This window comes from Cervus elaphus, chromosome 18 (assembly GCF_910594005.1).
Source record: "Cervus elaphus chromosome 18, mCerEla1.1, whole genome shotgun sequence".
In the NCBI taxonomy this organism is placed as follows: domain Eukaryota; kingdom Metazoa; phylum Chordata; class Mammalia; order Artiodactyla; family Cervidae; genus Cervus; species Cervus elaphus.
This window is the reverse complement of record NC_057832.1, coordinates 110742611-110766620: the sequence shown is the minus strand read 5'-3', so window position 1 is coordinate 110766620 and position 24010 is coordinate 110742611. Positions and strand designations below refer to the sequence as shown.

Genomic DNA, 24010 nt, shown 5'->3' with positions numbered 1-24010 from the left:
ATTATATTTTGATGCGTCCAATAAACACGGCATACCAGTTTATCTTCTTTTCATGCATTTCAAAAGTTTTAGAACATCCTCTAAAGGGACCACACACTTGAGGACACCTTCCATCTTCTGATGCTCTTGTGTATAGGATCTTTTTGAAATTACATTTTCTTTGCTGTTTGCAATTGACTTTCGTACACTGATCTTATTTCCAGCAACTCCTAATTACTCATCTATTGATTCCCTTGTACCTTCTATGGAATCCCAGCATTTGCAACTTTCTTTGCTATCTTAATACTTTTTTTTTCATTTCCTCACTGCGCGGATACAACAGGATTAGCTCCTCATGAGAGCTCTTTACCAGCACTCATAATCAAGAGGTCATGTGAGCACAGAGTAAGATGGCAGCCACCCCGAAGCCAGGAGCACAGGCCTCACAAGAAACCATGCTGGCCCCCTGATCTTAGGACTCCCTGCCTCCATAATGGTGAGAAAATAAACCTCTGTTGTTTATGTCACTTTGTCTATACTACTTTGTTATAGCAGCCTCAATTAAGACATTCAATGATGCAATAAAAACTATGTTAAACTCAGGATTCAGTTACTTTTCCTCTGGGAAATCTCACTCCAGATTATCTGGTCTGCTATACTGCAGGGGAAGTATGAGGGTAGTATTTCTGTTCTTAAGTGCTCCTTTATTTAACAGGGAGCTGTTAAATTAAGGGTCCTCATTAGGGACTTCAAGCAAAACTGCACAGTATTTATTTGACAAGGGTGCTCAGATTCACTCTTTGAAATGCTAACTGCTAAAGTTCTGTGTAGGTTTTATGTCCCAATCTCCTTCTCGAATTCAGAATGAGACGTTAAGTGAAAAGCCTGGAGGACTGTGTGAGCAGAAGTTAAGATTTCACTTCTACTCACAGTGGAGAGTCATGCAAGAGAAAGGTGAGAGTAACGAGCTGATCATGTGTATGGAGATAAAAGGTTAAAAACGCGTGAATTCGTTAAGGAATAGGTTTAACTGCAAAGCACAAACAAGTAGTTACAAGGCAGATTTATTTGTGTCGCCAAAAGAAGTCCAGAAGTAGGCTGTCCGGGACTGGTATGATGGCCCACGGTCATCATGGATCCCAGCTTCCTCTGTCTTCCAGCCTGAAGACCACCTCACGTTCCAAGATGGCTCCTGGAGATTCAGCCACCACGGCCACATTTTAGGGAAGAAAGAGTCAGACGACGGTGAAGAGAAGCACACAGGATGAGACTCCCAGCAGACTTAGGTCACTGAAGGAACTTTCCTGGAAATGCCAACAAATGACTTCTGCTTATACAAACCCCTCCTCCCACCCCCCAGCCCTGAGCAATTCTTAACTGCAAAGGAGAATAGGAATGCAGTACTTCTGCTGTTCACAGTCACCCCCCAAAAATATGGGTTCCGTAAATGTAGAAGGAATAACAGATACTGGGCAGCAAATGCATGCTTCTTTTTTTAAACAATGCGTCTTATTTTCTGTATTTTATGATGCTTTGACATCTTGGGGCCTGGCAGATCATGCGAGCCACCGCCCCCACCCCACCCCCAAAGGGTAGCTGATTCCTAGAAATAGTAGAGGAGTTGCCCACAAGCATGCCTTTGATATGCACATCAAGCAGCCCTGAGTTCACAGCCCTCACCAGGACACTCTTCCTCTGCCTGAAATCCCCCCACAACCTGATGATACCGAGGGACCACCCACTGCCTACTGAAATGTATTCGAGCTGACTAACTCTAAACTTGTTTGGCTCGCCTATCCTGTCTCACCCGCTCTTTCCCCCAGGAAACCCCCGCCTCCCCCTCGCTCCTGCTGCCTCCTGACTTACCCTGGCACCTCCTCATGTGTACATGGTGTGGCCCATGCCCTCCCCTGAGAACTGCAAGGAAGGAACCCTTCTCTCAAAGACAGCTGCCTCTGTATCTGTCATCACACCCTTCCCTGATTAAAACCAACCCCGTATCGTAAAAACAAGGAGACAACTGGAAATCTTTCCCACATCACTTCCCACAACAGAAAGCTGGAATCCTGGCCACATTTGAAGGTCACCTCACAAAAATCTGCTTACAGTGTGTCTGGCGGGAAGAAAAAAATGTCACTCTTGCCTCAGCGTGGCTTCTGAGCACCAGACTCATTAACCTTCACCCTCCCAAATAAAAGCTAAAAAGTCTACAACTAAACAAAACTAAACCATCTTCCCTCTTCTCAAACCTGCTCCCACATCCACGTCCCTTGTTGTGTTGTTCAGCAGCTAAGTCATGCCCAGCTGTTTGTGACCCCATGGACTGCAGCACGTCATGCTCCCTGAGTGTGCTCAAACTCATGCCATGGAGTCAGTGATGCCATCCAACCACCTCAGCCTCTGTCGCACTCCCCCGCCCCACAGCACATTGGACACCTGATGACCTGGGGGCCTCATCTTCCAGTGTCTTATGTCTTTTGCCTTTTCATACTGTTGGTGGGGTTCTCAAGGCACAAATACTGGAGTGGCTAGCCATTCCCTCCTCCAGTGGACCACACTTTGTCAGAACTCTCCGCTATGACCTGTCCATCTTGGATGGCCCTACACAGCATGGCTCATAGCTTCAGCGAGTTATGCAAGCCCCTTTGCCACAACAAGGCTGTGATCCATGAAGAGGGATCTTCAAGGCCCCAGTACCCACGTTCCTTAGTCTCAAATAAAAATGTCGCCATCTCCACAGCTGCCTAAGCAGAAGTTTCCACATTATCTTCTGACTTTTCTCATACCACCAACACATGTGTTCTGTCACCACTAGATCCTGGGTAGGAGTTATGTGTTCTCTGTGTCCCCAGCTCAGGGCCTAGCACAGGATCTGGCACATAGTAGGCACAGAGATGAATGAGTCCACGTGAATCCCATACGGCCGTCATGTCACCTCTCATCCCCACTCTACTAACCCTTCCCAGGCTTATTCAGTAGCTTCCTAATGACCTCTCCACTTTCCTCCTTCTAACCCTTCACCTGTCTCCACAGTTCTTAAAGGACAATTCTGATGAGATGTTCCTGTTGTAAACCCTGCTAGGGCTCCTACTGCCAAAGTTCTCTACAAGCTTCCAACGCCCTTTGCAGTCTACCCTCAAACCACTTTTCACGTTTTACCTGTCAATGTTTCACAGACCTTTAAGTTTCTGGACCCCTGTTCATGATGTTTCCTAACTTAACTATTCTTTTCTGGGCCCCGCAGGACTGTCTCCACTGTGACGAGTATCACACTCGACTACACAGCCTCCTGCTTTCGTCCTCCCCACCCAACCCCCACCATCCTACACCCTGAGTTCCTTCAATGCAGGAGCCCTGTTATATTCAGCCTTATGTCCTGGCTACATGGATGCATGCATATGACAGATGCCCAAATGGCTTCTGAGTTTAAAAAGATACCCAGGTTAATGGGAAATAGCCATAGAAGATTAACAATAAAGCAAAGAAAAAAGAATGACCAAAGTGGAATATGTGCTCAGTAATCCATGGGTGTTGATAATACAACCACAAAAAGGTAAAGTACAATAAACTGAAATGCTCTCTAAGGATCTCATGAGACCCAGTGAGATGGACAAAGTGACTGGAAGAAAAATACACCTTATTTAAAATAACTGCAACAACAGTAATAATATCCAGTATGTACTGAGCACTTGATGCAGTTACTATGTGCATCAAGTAAATAAGTTACATGTATTATTATTACATCATGTAATAATAATACATCACACATATTATTAAGTTACACATATTAATAATATGTATATTAAAATAAGTTAACATTTATAATAAATTAGTTAACTTAATAAATTAATTTAACCTAATAAATAAGTTAATATTAATAAATAATACATTATTATTAATAAATGAGTTACACATGTTATTATTACATCATGTAAATAAGTTACACATATTATTTACTATGTTCTTCACAGCAGGGCCATAAAAGTAGGGCTACCATTACCCCTGGTTTATTCATTGGAAAACAAAACAACAAAAATCATGGCATGCAAAGTTAAGAAACTCACCAGAGTTCACTCATCTGCTCTGACCAAAGCAGAGATTCAAATGCAGGCTCTCTGATTGCACAGCCTTCAGTGAACTACTATGGCAGACCAGTTTTTTCCCCAAATGACAGGTAGAGGAGAAAAACAAGAAAGTGTCAAGATGTACACCAATATGGACAAGCAGGACTTTGAGGTTCAAAGGATGGCAGAGAGCTAATGGATGAACAGTAAAGAGAGAATGAGAGGGGACATCAGTGATACTGGTGCCGGCCAAAAGTCTCACTCTCTAAAAAGTAAGCCTGACAAATTCTTGAACAATCTTCCAGACAATCTCAACACTCAGAAGGAAGGAAACAACTGGAGGAAACAATAAAAGGAGCAGACACCCTGAACTTACTTCAACCAGTAAGGAGACACTGCTTGATAAAAAAGAAGAGGAATATGTAAAGATAACCTGGTAGGGAAATTAACTGTGACTTATTTTCCTGTGGGAATCATTAAACTGAAAACGAGAATGAATACTGAAGAGGTGGCGGTATTTCTCCATCACTCATAATTCTTCCCCCACTAAAGCCTAGAAGGTACGGGATCCTGGTGTGATTCAGATGCACCCTGCACAGGGCTCCAGGCAGAAGTCAGCAGTGGGGTTCTGGTTACTCAAGGTCAACAGGAGTGGGAAGGAAGCTGTGCTGTGCTGTGCCTAGTTACTGTCATTTCCGACTCTTTGTGACCCCAAGGACTGTAGCCCACCAGGCTCCTCCGTCCGTGGGATTCTCCAGGCAAGAATACCAGAGTGGTTGCCATGCCGTCCTCCAGGGGAATCTTCCCAACCCAGGGATCAAACCCAGGTCTTCTGCACTGCAGGTGGATTCTTTACCAACTGAGCCACCAGGGAAGCCCAGGAATACTGGAGAGGGTAGCCTATCCCTTCTTCAGCGGATCTTCCCAACCCAGGAATCGAACCGGGGTCTCCTGTATTGCAGGTGGATTCTTTACCAGCTGAGCTACAGGGAAGCCCCTAAGGAGGCTGTGAGCAGAAAGCAAAATGCAAACCTCATGTATCCAAGTTCAAACCCCAGATGTGACTCTCATGAGCTGCACCACTTTGACGTGTGTCTTTAATCTCTCAATGCCAAGTTTCCTCACGTGTAGAATGGGGATAATTCGACCTACTTCTCAGCGTCCTAGTTAAATGAGTCAATAGTAGAGAGTACTTAGCTCAGGCCCGGTGTGCAGCCACCAATGTGATTACTGTCACCGTGTAAGATATTTCTCTGTACTCACTAACCTTGTGACCACCTCTTGTTTTCTATGATGATTTGCTTGCTGTTATTCCCACCAATCTTCAGGGCATATAATGCAAACCCTGACAGCAAAACAAGTAAGGTGATCCTGCCCTCATTTGCATGTCAATGTCTCAGTGCAGTCTGCAGGAACAACACGCATTTACAAAGCCCTAAACCATCACTGCGCTGGGCTGAGCTGGACAAGGGTAAAAGGGCAGTCTGAGTAAAAGACAACCCTGCCCTCAAGAACTGCACATTGTCTTTTAGGAACAACGAGAAATTACCATTAATTTCCCCAGCTACAAAGGTTAGGCTGAAACCCAGTTGGCAATGACAGGTAATCGCCAAAACAGCCACAGAAACATGTCTTTGATGATTCTGGATGTCTTTGGACAAGTAAGCACCCAGCGATTTTTAAGAAAAGGATGACTCTCTGAGAACTGCACCTCGCAGCAAATAGTGGATCTCATATGTGATAGTCTTTAAAGTCAGCCCTTCCAGGCTATACATACTTAAAGAGGAGAATACAAGAAAAAAAAGATGACGTGTCTAAGCATGAGATGGTACTAGCTTAATGTGAATGAGAGCAAGCCTGGCTTGGAAATAATGGAAAAGCTTTTTTTTTCCCTCAAAAATGTAAACAGCTTTATTTCTTATTATAAAAGTAATACATACTCAATGCTTAAAAAAAAAAGAATATACAAAAGTGTAAAGTAAATCATATACAATCTTCCCATTCAGAAATCATCAGAACATTTTGTTTTTTCTCCTTCTAGACTTCTTGAGGTATATATCTATTATCAATTACTTCTTTTTCAAATACGGGATATATTTTCAAACCACACATGCTGTCTGACACTTTTTCTCCCACACTTCCACGTATCATACTCATCATTAAACACGGAATCCCAAAATCAAAGTCACAGAGCAGTCTTCTATAGGTACATTCCCTGACATTGTAAGACCATGAAATAAGGAAAGGCAGAACACAAAACTAGAAGACCCCTACGGTCTGTGACTGCTATCGGATTCTCCATCTCCTCTGAGACCAGCCTGGGAACAGCAGGAAGTTTCTCAGCAGCTGGGGCTGCCTGCAGGGGAGGGCAGAGTTGATGCTCCTGCAGCCCAGCAGGTTGTGGACCCCAGGTCTGTAGCATCACGTGCACGCTGAGGCCTCCGCCCTGAACACCTGACTCTGAAAGCCCCGCTGCCCACCTCAGAGCCTCTCGAGTGAACTCCAGTGGGAGTCTGCAGAAGACCCCCTCAGCTCACAGGATCCTAGAGGACACTGTCTCTGGCCCCTGCACCCAGACTCAGAATCACTTGGCAATTAAGCTGTTTTGTTCACCATGTCACTTTCCCAAAGCACAGATTCATCACCCAGTTTAAACAGGAATACTTATATGCATGACCTCTTACAACTTTGAAGGAGCATAAAAGTAGCTTCACTGAGGACAATAAAAAGTTGCCCCCAAAACAAATTTTATGTACTTCACAATTTTGCTTTAAGGAATGTGGGGTCAAGGAGTGGGTACTACAACACCAGAGTGTTAATGTGGGAACCAAGAGGGCAGATGTAACATGCTGATTAATGGTCCCAGTTACAGGAAAAAAGAAAAAGGTGACTGGAAAAAAAAAATTAAATTTAAAGACAGTTGATACGAGGAAACAGTAATTTTCTCACATGTCTTGGCATGGAAAGGATAAACTAAGGAACTCCAATTTTCCCTAGCCAAACTGTAGTGTGAGTACAAAAAGCTGCTGAAGTGTGTAGAATATACCCTAAAACAGCCAAGGGCCCATAAAGCAACGTGTGAATGCGGTTCTCGTTTAAGTCCAGCAGGATGCACGCCCCAGTGAGCACCACACTCAGAGGCAGGGGAGAGGACACTCAGCCTGGGACACAAACAACCAGGCTGGGCCAGAGGCGGAGCGGGAGCCAAGAACAGGGACGTCTGCCGTGTGAGCCGACCACCTGCCCAGCAGCGGCCAGCCTCTGTAACACAGCAGCGAACGGGCACACACTCCTGGGAGGGACTGATGCCAACTTCAACACGTACAGACGCATTTAAAACACTGAGTTTATTTCATTTAATCATTATTAGTAAATTGTTAGTGCTCTGTGTTAGAATCTTATAATGAAAGTGACTGTGTGTACACAAGTGTACGCAGTATGGACAGCAGGAAACCACGTAGAAAAACTAAAGGGAAATGTCATACCTGGGGTGCTAACCTAGAGACGCATTGCCAGAGGGGGCTCCCTAAAAAGAGAGAGCTCCGGATGAGACTAAAAGGACAGAGAATAGGGGCTTAGAAAGAAAGAAAATAGTGTGAAACCAGAGTCCCTGTATCACCTCCTGGAGATGAACAATTTCATCCCCAGTTGCACTTTAGGTCTTTACTGCTGGTAAACTGTTTCATAAATGCTACTAGTGAAACTGTCCAAAAACAAAAGACAGGACTGAGGTAGCTTAGTCTTGAAGCTATTTAGGTTAGATACTAACTGCTGCTCAGCAAACCCCTTCACTTTGGGCTAAAAGCTCATTATCCTATTGGGATCATTCACATGTCAACATTTATTGCCTACTCTGTGCAAAGCACTGGTTAAACACACAAGTACACAAAGAAGATACAGCCCTTGCCTTCTGGTCCATAAACCAGATAAGGAAATCAGTATCTGCAACCATGGGCTAAATGTCTCACATACAGCAATGCTCAGAAACACTGTGGTGGCTGACTCAATGCTATAATAGAAGTGTGCACAAAAAAAGGGGGGACGGTCAGGGGGCCTTCCCAAAGGACATTCATCCCTCTGCCATAACATGGATGAACCTAAAAGTTCACAATTTTGTACACAGAAACCTTCTCTTAAAGAATAAACAATCAGTGAATACCGTTAACAGGCAGGAGCTATCAGAGTTCATGACACAAAAAGGGGAAGGGGAGTGAGAGTCAGGAAAATGTTATCACTCATTTTATAACGAAGAGTATTTTAATTCTTGTCCTTAGGAACTATAAACACTAGCATGATTTGGAAATGAGACTGTACCAAACACCGGCCAGAGAAGAATCCTCCAGTCTACGGCTTCTCTTTCATCTGGTCACTCAGAAATATAATATTATCTGTAAAGAAGCCAAAGCACAAATGTTATTTTCAGAACTCTTTCTCCACCTCACTTAATCATTCCCTTCTACCACATACATATTTTAGTAATATTCACCAAAGAGACTTTAGACAATTCTCAACATACTAGGTTCCTGCTGAGAAGGGGGCGACAGAGGATGAGATGGTTGGATTTTATCACCAACTCGATAGACATGCATTTGAGCAAGCTCTGGGAATCGGTGATGGACGGGAAAGCCTGGTGTGCTGCAGTTCATGGGGTCACAGAGTTGAATACGGCTGAGTGACTGAACTAACTGATGTTCTTGACAGGTATTTATGATGGGCATAATGGAGGTTAACAGCTGGGCTTTGACAGTTTATCAGTAATTCAGACCTTGTGAGAAAAGGTGGGATACTTCTTGTCTTCCCTGAAGGTAGCAAAGGTCTTCTCAGTAGCAACTTTCTACAAAAGAGCTAGTCACACACTTTGATGCTTGCAACACTCAGATAGATGCCAGTAAACCAAGGAGCACATCCTCACACAGAAGAGGATCACGGCATCACATACCACATGCTGGAGGGAAGAGGGAAGGACGGGGTTCAATAATGGCCCCCTCAGGACAGAGATCTACTTGTGATTTTTAAGTCTGAACACTCATACAGAACACGCGGTATTTCTAAATTTCCAAACAAAATGAGTTTTACACACTTATTCCAGGGAAATTTTCTAGTAATCAATACTTCAGAGGGAGCATTTTTATCCAAAAACATCAGACACTGCTCCTAAAAGGTTGTCCAAAAACAATTAGTTTAGGACAAGCAAAGGAAAAGAAGCAGTACCTTCTACAAAATACCAAAACACTGACATTCTTAAAACTTTAGAATTATCCCAAAAATGGTTACTATACAATAACTGAGTATTTCTTCATGACTATAGTCTTCTAAAACTAGAGTATTTTGGTATACAATAGTTATTTCAGAAGAGATTATCCAAGTTGACATCACTATGTAAAAAGACGAGACTGCCACCTGCTGGTGGCTATTTTTAAGTTACATTGATTTCTAGGAGAAAAAAATATATAGCCCATAAAACAGATGAGCCAAATTATACTCTATTCCCTTCCATCCTAAAGGCACTAAAGACCTATTCATTTTACTATTAGCCATAAACCTATGTTAATTGCTTAATCATCCATGCTGGTGAATAATAGTGACAAGAAAAAAATGGCAGATAATTTGAAATGTTTCTCTTTGACCTGGTTTATAAAACTTCACACAATTTAAATTTGAAATTTGTCCACACAACAGGTTCACAGTAGAAGATCAAAGTATTAAATGCTTCATAAATATGTCAACTATTTTATTAGACAGCTTGATTTTCCACTGCTGAAATCACAGGCATAGTTTTATACCATACACAGGTCTGGAAAAAAATTTTTGAACAGGTAGATACCTCTGCAAGAATAAGCCAAGGAAGAGGGCAGGCAGGAAGTGATTTACTCAAGACACTCAAGAAATATGAAAGCAAACGGGTCAGAAAGAACCTCCTCTTAGGTTTAATAATAAGGGGAGGAAGATACCTATATTGGTTCTCAAGGTCAATATACTTTCAAGAAAGCAGTAAGAAAATATATGCTAATTATTTATAACAAATTATAATTTATCAATAACACATAGTAGTTAAGACATGAACTCTGGAACAAGTAAAAAGAGAAATCTGACTACAAAAGGAAAATCTGTCAGAAGACTTAAGTTGTCAGGCTTTTAGCCTCCCAAATCTAAATTCTTTTTGTTTTTAAATGAGACTTAAGATATACATAAACCATGTAATATAACGTATAGATTGCTGTTCATGAAGCAAGCAAAAAAATTTCAATACTATGACATCTAGTAAAAGGTGAATTTAACAATGAGTTCTTAATACTAGCTCTGATAATAGCACTATAAAGAGGAATCCATACATTTCAGAGACACCTACTGAAATATTTATGGATGAAACAATGTCTCAAGATTCACTCAAAATGATCCAGGTGGGGGAAAAGTGGGCTGGGGCATAGATGAAATAGTATTTGCTATCTGCTGATAACTGCTGAAGCTGCATGATGGGAGTTTTTGTTTTTCACTCCTCTCTCCTTTTGTGTATGTTTGACATTTTCCATAATAAAAAATTAACTTTTAAATATCTAATTTGGGCATATCTCAGAAGTTCATAAATAGCTCTTTCATTCTCATCAACTTATTTAAGAAAATAGTTTCTTGAGTTTTAGATCCATAAAAAACAAGAAAACAGAATGAATGCTTAATAACTTTTATTTTAGCAATTAATCCAAAAGACAAAAAATGCATCATCTATCTCATTAAGACACATTTTCAATAAAACGTTATAGCTTTGGTACTTACATATTACAGTTGTTTTGGTCAATTATATTCTAAAAACAACTGTAATGATAACCTATTCAAGGAGAAACCTAACATTTAGAGCCCCACTATCGCAAAGTTTTTAAAATATTTTAAAATTTCTATTTATGCATGTACTTTTGTTACATTTAACAGAATAATAAAATATTTTTGACTATACAATATATTATATTAAGATACACTTCTAAGGAGAAAATGGAATTGAAAAACAAATTCAGAGAAAAGGGAATCATAAACTTTCCAAATGTTGAAGAGCTTGTATCTTTTTAATGATGATGGATACCAAATTGTTATGGTATTTAGATCCCTTAATACCTTTAACAGCAACATAATTTTATATTGAAAAAAACTCTTAATGTCAACCTAAACGTGTCCAAAGGGGTATATTGGTTTCAAAATTCTTGCAGAATTTTCAGAAAAGCTTGAACACTCTTTGTCTAGAGGATATCTTCTTAACCTCCTGTAAGCTCTGTGCATCCATTTTTCCATGTTGTTTTGTATTTTGTTTAATGAGAGCAGGAGTTTAAAACAAAATCATCACGTTAAGTACCAAACAGGCTCTGAGTGAATCTGTACAAATGTCTGATGCCAATATTAGTGTAACTCTTCTTGGTACATGCTTTTCCATTTAGGCCATGTCCTTCAAAGAGGGATCAACAGTACAACAGATAATTCTAAAGTTACTTGTGAACTAAAACTGTGAGTACAGAGATCACTTTCTGAAAGAAGATATATATATATATAGAAACTTGGAGCAGGCCCACAAACTCCACTCGGGATTCTCCTGGTGAGGTGCCTTACAATCTCATAAGCATCAGTACTAATAGCCTCAGGTAAGGCTGCAACATAGCCAAGCTTTCAAAGGGAAAAAAAAGAAAAAGAATAGCTATTATCACAAGAGCCTTACCAGCTATAATTGTTGTTGCTTGTCGTCTCACATTATTTTTATCCGTATATTCACCATAGTCTACTTTCCCTTCCACAAAAATTCGAGACCTGATACAAATAAAATTTACCAGTTTTAGTCTGGAGATTTCAATATGCTTTACAGCAGAGTCAGGTCAGAGAAGAGTTATGAGTATACTCTTCAAGGATGAAATAGATAATCACACATACCACTTCTCAAAATTCAGAATTAAGAGTGCTAAAACAGTTTCCTGATGGTTAGGACTCTGCGCCTTCACTGCCTGATCCAGGAACTGAGATCCTGCAAGCCACGAGGTACAGCCAAAGAACAAGAGTACCGAAACATAAAGTACACGTGGACTTGCCTTGCCACACTGTGGAAAAAACGATGTTTTTGTCTTTTAGCTGCCTGTGGCCTTTATGAAGTTTAAGGGAAAAAGTTCCAAATTTTAAGTCAAAATTTTTTAAAAAAGCAACCTTAAGACCCTGAAAATGAAGAGCATCCTTTAAATCTCTATGACTGATTTCCAACATGTGATTTTTCTATCCCCTTTGACTCTGAATTATCTAACAGATTTGTTGGGGTTTTTTTCACTTATTTTTCAGTTCCTTTCTATAGTGAGGTTCATGAACTTACTCTCAAATGACTTTAGATTATTAAAATTCAAAATACAAGTTTTCAGCTTAGTATTTCACCCAGAGTTAATTACTAAGACTATTCTGCACTCTCTAGAAGGCTGAACTAGAAGACAAATGTAATGCCGACTTTAAAGGGTAGAAAATGGCCACAGCGGCACCAATCTCAGAATCTAGCAGCACTGATACTGTACAATATAGAAAGCAGACTAGTACAATGACTGGGCACCAAAGGGAACAGTCACACAGATTCATCAACCAGTAACGGAAATTGGATACCTTTTCCTTGAAATGTCCCCTACGTGTTTTATGTGTGTATATACATATTTACATACTATACACACACGACAATGGAGGTACATATGAAGAAAAGGTACGCAGTTACTGAAAAAAATAGAAATTTTAATTATTGCTAAACTTATGTTTCATGAAATGTTTTATTTCTATAATAGTTAAACTATGACTACAGCTGCTGTTAAACACAATCTTTTGTCCTTCTGTGGGTTTGGAAAAGATACTTCTTATACATAATCCAAATATTTCAAAACGGAATTGCTAAGCTCATATAAAATTATCAAATACGAATTAAGTGCTCTGAATATCCCCAGAATACCTCACCATGTCAGGCTCCCAACCTCCTAGATGCTCTGTCAAGCCACCACATGGATGCCAAGAGGAAGACACCACCATCGGGGTCCCTGGCCGTGGCGGCCTGGGGCCTCCCACGAGCACTGCTGCACCTGCTCAGAGGTACACGGTACCCTCTGCCTTCTCTCTTACCTCATCAGTGCTGTGCAAGTTCACATCCTATTGTCCTAAGTTCTTAAAAGGCTAAACCATGTTAAACCTTCAAACTAGTCACATATGACACTATGCATACAGTATTAAGCACTGATAAATACCTCTTGGGCTAACCCAAAGTAATGAGCAGTACTTTATAAATAGAAGAGCTACAGGGTCCATGAAAACACGTTCCCAGTTTGTTTGTTTTTTAAACATTCAACCTGTAAGATCCCTCCTTCTTCAACTTACCCCTTTTTCACATACTGATACGCCACGTCTCTGAGGCCCGGTCGGAACACTGAAATTCTATGCCATGTTGTCTTTTGACTGACATCACCTAAGTCACGAGAATCACAAGGACAGGGAATGTGGTTACAAATGCAAAAGACGACTGCCAAAGGGTATCACGTCCAGCTAAACCATGCCACCGTTTCTAAGAGACAGGACAGTTAGGGAAGATCCTTTCTGAAAGTATTCTTAAAGTGTATAATTAGACAAGTCACACTAAATAATGTCTATTTACTACAGATAAAAGTAAAACCCAGTCTTTTATACTCACCCATTTGGTAGGTTTCGTTTTCCCCTGATCGCCACATCTCATTTGTTGCTAGGGAAAATATTGTGACTGGGTTTTTTCCTTCTACCTGTCTCATGACAGGGTCCTGACCTACACGACCAAGCAACTGCACGCGATTCAGAGCTGAAAAGCAATGTAGATAACATAAGACTGACAGAAATGTCCAGAAGAGGAACAGCTACAAATACTACTTCAACTTCAATCTCAGCATTAAACAAAACCCAAACACTAGAAGGTCAGAAAACAGGTGTGAGGAGCAAATAAAAAGAGGATCGAAGGGAAAAAAAGAGGACTGACAAGAAAGGAGAAAATATCCATAGAACCCCACAAAACAAGCATTAAGCTCTTTATCTAAATTCTTCTTTTCAATTCAGTCAGTTCAGTCACTCAGTCATGTCCAACTCTTTACGACGCCATGACTGCAGCACACCAGGCCTCCCTGTCCATCACCAACTCCCGAAGCTTGCTCAAACTCAAGTCCATCAAGTCGGTGATGCCATCCAAACATCTCATCCTCTGTCGTCCCCTTTGCCTTCTGCCTTCAATCTTTCCCAGCACCAGGGTCTTTTCCAATGAGTCAGTTCTTTGCATCAGGTAGCCAAAGTATTGGAGTTTCAGCTTCAGCATCAGTCCTTCCAATGAATATTCAGGACTGATTTCCTTTAAGATGGACTGGTTGGATCTCCTTGCAGTCCAAGGGACTCTCGAGAGTCTTCTCCAACACCACAGTTCAAAAGCATCGATTCATCTTTTAAGCACCTTTAAAAAACTTTTTTAAACTGTTGTATGGTTAAAAGAATAAAACTGAGATCTGAAAATCTTTATAAATACAGGGACTATTTCTGTGAAACAACCACTTTTCACAAACATTCACTACTTCAGCCAACTAGCACACAGCCTTGGATGTCTTAGGTAACCAAAAAGGACCCAAGGAATTTCTTTGGCAGGAAAGTGACGATAAGAGTGGGTAAAAAATGATTGATAAGGAAAGAAGGACCAGGTTTACAGAAGGCCCCTGCAGCCTGATAGGAAGGCCAAGATCAGAGAGGCAGATATGAGCCAAAAGCATGATGGTTAACAGAGTATAACCCGATGAATGCACCTCTTCTGCAACATATCTGAGAACATGAGCAAACTGCTATAAAAACTGGAAATCAGCTACTACTCACATCTCTCGAGAACCAAACTGCTAGCTACTTCAGACTCATGTCTTACAAACTGGCGAAGCACCTAAAGTGGAGCAAAGGAGTAAAACAGCTTTAGTACGGGGGAAAGGCAAATGCAAACAGAAGACCAGCTCACACCTGGTCACCACCCAGTCAGCAGCCCCCGAGGCACACACCCACACACTAGAGGTGCACCCGTCACAGTGCCAGGCACGCGTGCACGCTCAGTGGCTTCGGCAGTGTCCAACTCTGTGCAAACCTGTAGACTGTAGCCCACCAGGCTCCTCTGTCCAGGGGATTCTCCAGGCAAGAATACTAGAGTGGGCTTCCATGCCCTCCTGCAGGGGATCTTTCCAACCCCAGGGATTGAACCCACATCTCCTGCATTACAGGGAGCTTCTTACCACTGCACCACTGGGGAAGCCCCACAGAGCCAGGAGGGCCACACACACACCTAGGGGCAGCCTCCGGCAGAAGCCCACAGGCACAAAGAAGGCCCGAGGGAGTACACAGAGTCCATTACAGGCCCCTCCTGCTGCTTCGGTGGCAACCTTCTGACACGGTGCTTCTGTGCTTGCACACAAAAAGGTAAACAACACGTGTTGGAAAAATCTATGCTTCTGACAGCCCCCCAAAAAAATCTAAGATAAGCAAATATGGTTCTTTGATTAAATATGAAAGTAGGACTGTTCGAATCAGTCTGTCAGAGAAAGACAGTCACTGCCGGGTAACAGCAGCACCCAGTGATAACCAGAGCCATCATTACTGAAAGGGCCTCCCAGGTGGCGCAGTGGTAAACAGTCTGCCTGCCAATGCAAGAGACGAAGGTTCGACTCCTGGGTCGAGAAGATCCCTTGGAGAAGGAAATGGCAACACATGCCAGTGTCTTGCCTGGAAAATTCCATGGACAGAGAAGCTTGGCAAGCTATAGTCCACAGGAGTCCATCATTAGTGAATACTAGGTAAGTGCTTTGCCTCTTATCAATTAATCCTCAGAATAAACCTATAAACTATGTAAAATTACCACCACTTTACAGATGACAAAAATGAAGTTCAGAGATAGAGTAACTTGCCCAAAATCCTACAGAAAAGAAGTGGCAAGTCACAACTAGAACCCAGGGCTCCCTGCCCCAAGGCTGCTGGCTTTCCCACTGCCCTTTGCTGCCTCTGTTTAAGGGCTACTGCCAAGATTTGAGTACACATTACTGAGAAGGCCACTGGGTTCAGAGAAACATGTGTCCAGAACTGGCACTGTTAACATACAGTAGGCATCTACCAATTGAAACAACACCCATTCCAGGTGTACTTTTGGCTGTGGAATCCCAGCACTATGCTTGCGGGCAGAGGATGGGTAGAAAAATAAAAATATGAGTTACCACATAGTAAAGAATCAACCTAACTGGTTCTTGTGTCATGATTCTAGAAATGTACTAACCTGATGCTCAGATGAGCCAGAGCTCACATGATTTATGGAATAATAATCTGTCCCACTGGGGGCACACAAAAATCAAGACCTACCAGAGAAGCAAAAATAGGGAATGAATTATTTAACTGGGATAATTTTTTAAAACTAAACTTCTAACTCTTTTATATATGGTATTAAATTTACCTTAATACTGTAGAATTGTGTATTAAGACACGAGTAACTTTTCCAGGTTTCACATTTCAACACATTAAAAAGTATATATTTTAAAAGTATGTGTAAGTTAAAATAGGGATCCAAGAACATAGAGCCAATTCTACAGCAGACTGGAGGAGACCTGAACATGCTTCACAGAGGAAATGATTCTTCCTTAACAAGATGGACGTTATGAGAAAAGTGTTATAAAGGAGAATCTATACAACTTCGTACCCAAATGAGGTAAGTGAGGAAGAGTGTCTAGGCTGACTCAAGGCTGGCTAGATTGACTGAAGAGATTAGGTGAGGAGTCTGACTGGGTGAAATGAGGAGTTTTGAACATAGTTCATCTGTAGAGTTGCTGAAACTTTACCTGCTCTCCTCAGCAGGGAGATGGCTTGTGGTGGGGGACGCAGACTGACAACAAAAGAACTCGGTGGTCAGAAAACAAACCACGTGATTTTAAAAAAAAAAAAAAGCTGAAACAATTCTCATTGATTTTAGATCAATAAGGACTTTAAATGCTCTCTAACTGATCTACATGCAAGTAACACGTTTTAAAAAGTAATTACTCTCATCACATATGTGAATAAACTAGAAATGTGGTGGGTTTTTTTTGTTTTTTTTTTTTGCTTTAGTGAACATTATTTATTCAAGTGGTAAAGAATCTGCATGCCAATGCAGAAGATGCCAGAGATGCAGGTTCGATCCCTGGGTTGGGAAGATCCCCTGGAGCAGCAAATGGGCATCCACACCAGTATTTTGCCTGGAGAAGCCCATGGACAGAGGAGCCTGGTGGGCTACAGTCTATGGGGTAGCAGAGAGTCAGACATGACTGAGCTTGCACCTACCACCAAAATCTGTCTCCAACCCTCATATCAACTAAGTACACATAAGATAGGTGGGCTCAAAGGACTTCTGCCTCTGCAGGCAAAACCCTAAAGAAATGTGATCACTATGGTTTATAGTAACACATCTCAACATTAACGTGAAGTGATTACCTGTACTACAGGTCTTCGAAACATGGCTTCTACTCTCTTTTCTTCCAATCTAATCTTTAGTCTTTTCCTGAAGAAAAAGAGATTATATCCTATAGCACGAACACGAGTTCACTAAGTCCAAAATTCCTAAAAGCATTCAGGGCTTTTATGCAACCAACCTTGCAACCATAACATATCACACCCCTGCACATTAGACAAGGATTCCCTCCCGCTCCCCAAAATCTCTCGTACCTGTTTTTTTGGTCCCCCTTAACTTCCTCTTCTTTTAACCCATACAAAAATTCTGATTCTACCCTCATTTCTATTCCATTGTTTTCTCAAATTCAATTAAAACGCAAGTTCCCTTTTGGCAGGGATTCCTGCCTCATTTCTTCACGGTTACACCCAATGCTTCTAAAACAGCTCCTAAGACAAAGTAAGAGCTCAGCAAATACTAAAATGTTATCATGCGGCTGCAATCTGGAACGTGCTGCCGCAAAAATTACTGCCTCCAATCCCGTTTGCAAAGAACAAGGCGATCCCCGGGCTTCTCCCTCTCACCGCTGAAATGGGCGCGCGCCCTGGCTCAAAGCTGACGCTCCCAAGCAACAACGTAAAGAGCCTGGGAGGTGCGACGAAAGAAGAGTCCTCCGCGCGAAAAGAGGAGGTCTACACGCCGAAAAAGCAACTCCTCCCGGGCAACGAACAGCCGTACGCACACCTAACGCAACACTCTGGCCTTCCGCCCTTTCTCCCGCCCTCACCTGAGGCTCTGGGCCGCACAGCCTCCAGGCAGGGAATCGCTTCCGGGTGCTGCCGGGACTCAAGGCTCGCGAGAAGGAAGAACCGGAAAGTCCTCTGCGTGCACCGTGAAAATGCAGCCGGCCGGTGCTACGGGAAACACGCCCCCTTAACGCGGTAGTTCCGGGAGCCTCCTTCCGGACGGGAGCAATATATCAACACTGCCTATCGGCGAGTTAACCAGATTTTAACTTTTTAATGAAATGAAATTACTGTATTTGAAGAGCTTCCGGGGCCCGCCCAGGACTCGGCAAGGTGAGCGAAACAAAGGGTAGCTGCGCCTCTGGAAAAAATTAAAAAGGTTCAAGCCTCCAAAAGCAAGAAGAAAAAAACAGTAGCAACAAATAAAAATAAAACAGAAAAAGGAATGGGGAAAGAGCCGAAAGTGCAAAATTTAAGGGTCACCCAGAAAAAGGGGGGGTATCAAAATAAATATTAGTGCAATATTTTTAAGTCAGAATTAAGGAACAAATCCGTGAATAACATATAATTTGTATTAAATACAGTACATGAGCCAAGTAGATTGCTAAGGCACCAGGAAAAATGTGCGCGCCTGTGTACAAGTTATGTATTTGAACTTTTTTTCACAGAACATTAAAATACTTGAAGAAATATTGAATATTTTAAAATTCGGTGTATTAAAACTCACAACGCTGTTTTAAGATAAGTATTTTTTAATACCAAAAACAGAATTATAATTTTACCTTCCTACCTTGAATGGAAGTAAAACAATCGATAATATTTTCAAAAGCCTTTGATTACCTTATTTCCAATTGCAAGAATTTCCATCTCTGATAATTTTTCTCGAGGAAGTGGCATTCTTAATTAACTTAAGCTTACTGATCTTGACTTCATTTAGAATTCATTGTGGATTTCGTTAATTTTAATAATTTTAAAATGAAGCATTAGTCTTGAGTGCTGGGTTTCCTAGCCATCCCTTAAATTTTGTCTTGGGCCCGCTAATCCTGGCCTTGGTGAGAGAGGGGAAAGAAGGCTGACAGATTGTAGAATACAGGCTGGGGGGCGCCTCCCCAGGCCTCTCCATCATCTGGTCCTGTCACTGTCCAACTTCTAGGAAAGGTACACCCATGTCATCCTAATCAGCAAATCTCCTCAGAACCCTACTTAAAACTCTTCAATAGCCCATTTTTGCCCTAAGAGGAAAAAATATCAACTATTTCATGTGATTTCCAACACATACCTTAACCCATTCTGAACAGTTATGACTTCCTAGTTGGTATATTTCATGATGCTTGCCTGTTTTACTTCCACCTTCAACATGTTTTGTCCTGGAAATATACCATGTTAATTGCCTTCAGGCCTTGCTCAGACATTAATCATCCTACATGCCTCCGTTTACAACTGTAACTTCCTCTCTAATGATTTCATATTGAAAAATCCTACTTTTACTTGAGCTGTTGAGTCAAGTGAAAAAACAGATTCATCGTTTCCTTCAAAGTCAGTTTCCCTCTTCTAAGTGCCTTGTGTGTTTTAATGGTGCCAAGATTCTGCCAGACCTGAACTTCAAATCACCTTTGAAACTTCTCCCTGATCACCCATATCTGCTAATCCACATCCAGTCACTTGGCCTTGAAAGTTCTTTATTAGGCCACAAATCACTCCCTCTTTCTTTCTGTTCACAAACACTTTGGAGAAAGGAATGTGAAAAAGTTTATTTAAAAAAAAAAGCAGAAAGCACCATGCAAATTGAAAGTCACATGCAAAACTTTATGAATAATATCTTAGTGGAGAATCTGGGCTAATCTGAATTCTCTCTCAGACAGGAATTCCCAATTCACATTCTCCTTTGTTGGCTGGAAAAAGTTGCAAGTGCTGTCTACTTTGACAAAGAAAATCATATTAAGATGTATGATGTCATGGCAGAATGGAGTTAAAACATCTTCTGTTATCAAATAGATCCTCCTTCCCAACATGGCAGATACTTCAGCATTGTTTTGCTGTGTCTTCATCATCAGAAGTGTCCTTTCCTGTAATTTCAAAATTCTTTATGCAAATCATCCTTTCTTTGTTTTCCCAGTTCACTTTCTTTACACCCTAAATCTTATCTTGAATTAAAATTTAAATGCCCATGAAGGTGCCTCCTCTTCCCCGTCGACTGTGAGCTCTTAGAGAACAGGGACCTTCTTGTGAATATCCAGTCAGCAGTTAGTCTTTAAACAAGAACAGACCACAGGCAAGAACAAATGAATAGAACACAGAAGGATACTCAAATAGGCCTGAAATTAGAAAACTTGAAAAAATAATAATAATCTGGAAGAGTAGCTGAAAAAAATTTATTAAACACACTGCTTTTGCAAAAATCTACAGTTTGCATTTTGATGAGGAATTCCTGAAACCTCTTCATGATGTGCATAGACCTGCACCCACTCTTTAACATAATCGTAAGCTTTTTCTGTAGTTCATCCATGGACCCAGAAAGGAAGGACCTTCCCAATACTGAGAAGTGGTGAAAGCATCACGCCTTTAGTCAGCTACCATTACCGCTGGTCTTAGTGGAATAATTCAGGGCTTTCACCCTTTGAAAAGCTAATTGAGAAAGAGACAAGTCTACAGTATATGCCCAAGGCCACAAAGCTATCTTTGGCCTTGCCTTTTCTCCCCCCTAAATTAAAAGAAAGTCTCAGCTGTAGGCATCAACTGGTAGAAACCGTGGTTGGTAATGCTTCCTCACAGACCAGAAGCTTTGGACAATTCAAATGATGTACAAGAACACTTTTATATGTTATAATCAAGTTTTCGCTTTGCTTTTAAATCAGTTTTTCCTAAGCCTCATAACTTAGAAAAAAAAGTAAAGCACTTATTACCCAACCTGATCACTAGCATCTATTTTACAGTGATTCAAATCTACTTTAGCAATACCCTATAATTAACCATGGCTACTTTTTGTTAACTTTTAAAAACATCAACCTAACAGTTTTTATGCAATTCAAGATTGATGTAATGGTTCATACAGAAATTTTTTAAACCTAATTGTTCAGGCCAAAATATTGACATTTATCTTTCAGTGTTCATCTTTCTACAGCTTTTAGATAAACAGCTTCTATGAATGGTAGACACATTGGTGGTTTACTCACTCAGTCGTGTCAATTCTTTGCAACCCTATGGGGCTGTTGCCTGCAAGGCTCCCCTATCCATGGGGTTTTCCAGGCAAGAATACTGAAGTGGGTTGCCATTTCATTCTCCAGAGGAACTTCCCAACCCAGGGATCGAACTCTGGACTCCTGTATTGCAGGCAGTCTCCTGCATTGCAGGTGGATTCTTTACTGACTGAGCCACCAGGGAAGCCTCAGGAAAGGCCAGTAGTATTTCTTTATAAGGTTTCTTTAATTCAAGATTTTCTGTTGGTACCTGCTTGTCAGTGTTCATGTTTAAGAAACAGAACTTCATGACAAGATGGAGCTTCTCACTGAGGCCAGGGGTCAACTTCCAACTGAAATGGAAGAGATTAAACCCTGAGCCCAGAGAAGACCCAGTCTGTGTCACATTCAGTGTCTATGCAGCTTCTTGCTCTTCTGGTGACTTCCTGCTACTGTGGAGCCCAGCAGAGAGAGAGGGAGGGAGGGAAACCCACAGTCTAGCATCTGATCCATTCAGGTGCTAGAAGAGGCTCTGAGGAACAACATAGAGAAGGGGTCACAGGCCCTAACAACAGTATTCGGTGCCTTCCCCGGTGGCTTAGCTAGTAAAGATCCCGCCTACAATGTAGGAACCCTGGGTTCAATCCCTGGGTTGGGAAGATCCCCTGGAGAAGAGAAAGGCTACCCACTCCAGTATTCTGGCCTGGAGAATTCCAAGGACTGTATAGTCCATGGGGTCACAAAGAGTTGGACACAACTGAGCGACTTTCACTTCGCTTGAAGAAGACAGGTGTAGCCACAGAACTTGCGGCTATATATTGCTTGTGCTAAGTCACTCAGTCATGTCCAACTCTTTGCAACCCCTTGGACTTCAGCTCACCTGACTCCTCTGTCCATGGAATTTTCCAGGCAAGAATACTGGAGTGGGTCGCCATTTCCTCCTCCAGGTCTCAAACACTGCTCAAACATCCCAACCCAGGGATCAAACACTGGTCTCCTGTGTCTCCTGCATTGGCAGGTGGATTCTTTACCACTGCGCCACCTGGGAAGTCCAATACATTGCATACTGTTAATAATATACGTGTTTATAAATCACAAAGTGTGGTTGACCTTGCACTATTCTGCAAGGGACATGGCTGTTGTCTGGGAGGCAAGACATAAATTCAGTTTGAAAACCTAAATCATCAACTATATTCCAATGTTTTTAAAAAATAAATAAAAATAAAATACACAGTGTATACCAAAAAAAAAAAAACCTGAATAAAGACTTAATTTTTTTAAATGTCAATGGGCAGTACAGAGCACTATACCTCATTTAATTGCAGGGAGGAAATTGCTACTCCAAAACACAAGAATGATGTGATGGTTTGTTCACTGATTTATTCCATTTTTAAAACTTATCTTGCTTTTAAAAATTAAGGGAAAAGAAGAAAATAAGGCAGCCAAAAAGCCTACAAGCCACAACAGGAGTAACATCATTAAAAGACACAACTAGGTGTTCTCAAATGCCTTTGTGACCAACATGATTTTGTGTCATAACCTGGCCATTATTAGCTGTGAAGGCTATGAAACCGAGCCTTAAAATCAAGAACTGTTAGCCCTAGCCTGCTAAATTCTCTCTCCTACCTACTGTGGTTTCCAACATGAATTTCTCCTTCTTTGTTAGTTACATATTTACAAAGAAGAGTGCTTTACTGCTATTTGGCTTTGGACAAGTTTTAAAAAAGAACTTTATTTACAAACATTCTATTCCTTTAAATATATATACAGAGCAAAGGATTTGGATAAAATAGGATAAAATCACAGGAAGCAAAGCCAACTTTTGATAAAATCCAGTAGAAATCAGTAACACTCAGAAAAATCAAAACCAATTATAACAGTTACAAGAGAGTCAAAGCAATTAGATTGAGGGACAACAAACCCCATCCAATTTCCCTCAAACCCTCTAGCCAGTGTTTTTGTTACGTAAGTTAATGGCCAGTTCAGAAATTTCAAGTCACATAGTGAAGCCACTTACTTTGTAAAAACAGTATCAGAGAAAGGGATTGTCTCCATTCAGAGAATACAATAGGAAAACCACTCACTCAAAGCGACTGAGAATTTTTTGAGGAATAAAATCATCTAGCCTGGGACGTGTTGTTGAAATCCAGGCATACTTTCTTATAAAATACTACCTCAACTCAAAACAAAATTGACTTTCTTTCTGTGTGCCAGGAGAGTCCCTGGGATCCTTGGTTGGTAGGCAGGTGGGTAGGCAGCCTTGCAGTCCACAGGCTGCAGGGGCTGGGGGGTGGGGGGGGGGGGGTGCGGCTGCTCTCAGTTCAGAGGCCCATGCTTTCCCGCTATGCATCAGCAAACCTGAGAAGTCAGAGTTGTTGACAGGCGGTGTTAGAAACGTAACGAGAGAAGAGACATGGCTGCTAATGGTAGCACCAGCCACCAGTGCTGCTAGGAAGCCTTGGCGGCTGTAGGATCTTGGCTGAAAATGCTAAACTAGGCTGGCTTTTGAAATCTTCAGCTCCTGAGCCTGTTAGCTCCTCCCTTTATGAGAAAAGGTTGGCACAGCCGGTATCTATTTTGGGGATAAAGGGTAAGTTGATGGGAGAGACATTC

General features: G+C 41.5%; 1 protein-coding gene across 6 annotated transcripts; it reads right to left on the bottom strand.

Moving 5' to 3' along the window:
- Positions 1-1027: 1027 nt before the first annotated feature.
- Positions 1028-18347, bottom strand: SSBP1 (single stranded DNA binding protein 1). 6 transcript variants are annotated; one of them, XR_006334927.1, is made up of 9 exons: positions 18060-18256; positions 17520-17586; positions 14904-14964; positions 13717-13857; positions 13407-13494; positions 11740-11828; positions 8358-8431; positions 4044-4235; positions 1028-1283 (listed from the first exon to the last, which is right to left on the bottom strand). XR_006334927.1 is itself a non-coding variant. In XM_043872357.1 (8 exons), exons 2-7 carry the CDS (start codon positions 17541-17543, stop codon positions 8388-8390), a joined length of 447 nt encoding a protein of 148 aa, XP_043728292.1. In that variant the 5' UTR covers positions 17544-17586; positions 18263-18347; the 3' UTR covers positions 1028-1283; positions 8358-8387. The 6 variants fall into 6 exon arrangements, 4 of the variants coding, with proteins under 4 accessions (XP_043728292.1, XP_043728295.1, XP_043728291.1 ...); XR_006334928.1 differs by having other exon boundaries at positions 1028-1171; XM_043872357.1 differs by lacking the exons at positions 4044-4235; positions 18060-18256 and adding an exon at positions 18263-18347.
- Between the last annotated feature and the right edge of the window lie 5663 nt (positions 18348-24010).

Coding starts and splice junctions, on each gene's coding strand:
- SSBP1 (XM_043872357.1), bottom strand. CDS start 17,543: ATGTTTCGAAGACCTGTAGTACAG. Junction 11,829..13,406: donor TATCAGTATGTGAAAAAGGG/GTAAGTTGAAGA, acceptor TATTTGTATCAG/GTCTCGAATTTTTGTGGAAG. Junction 8,432..11,739: donor AGCAACAACAATTATAGCTG/GTAAGGCTCTTG, acceptor GCTTCTTTACAG/ATAATATTATATTTCTGAGT.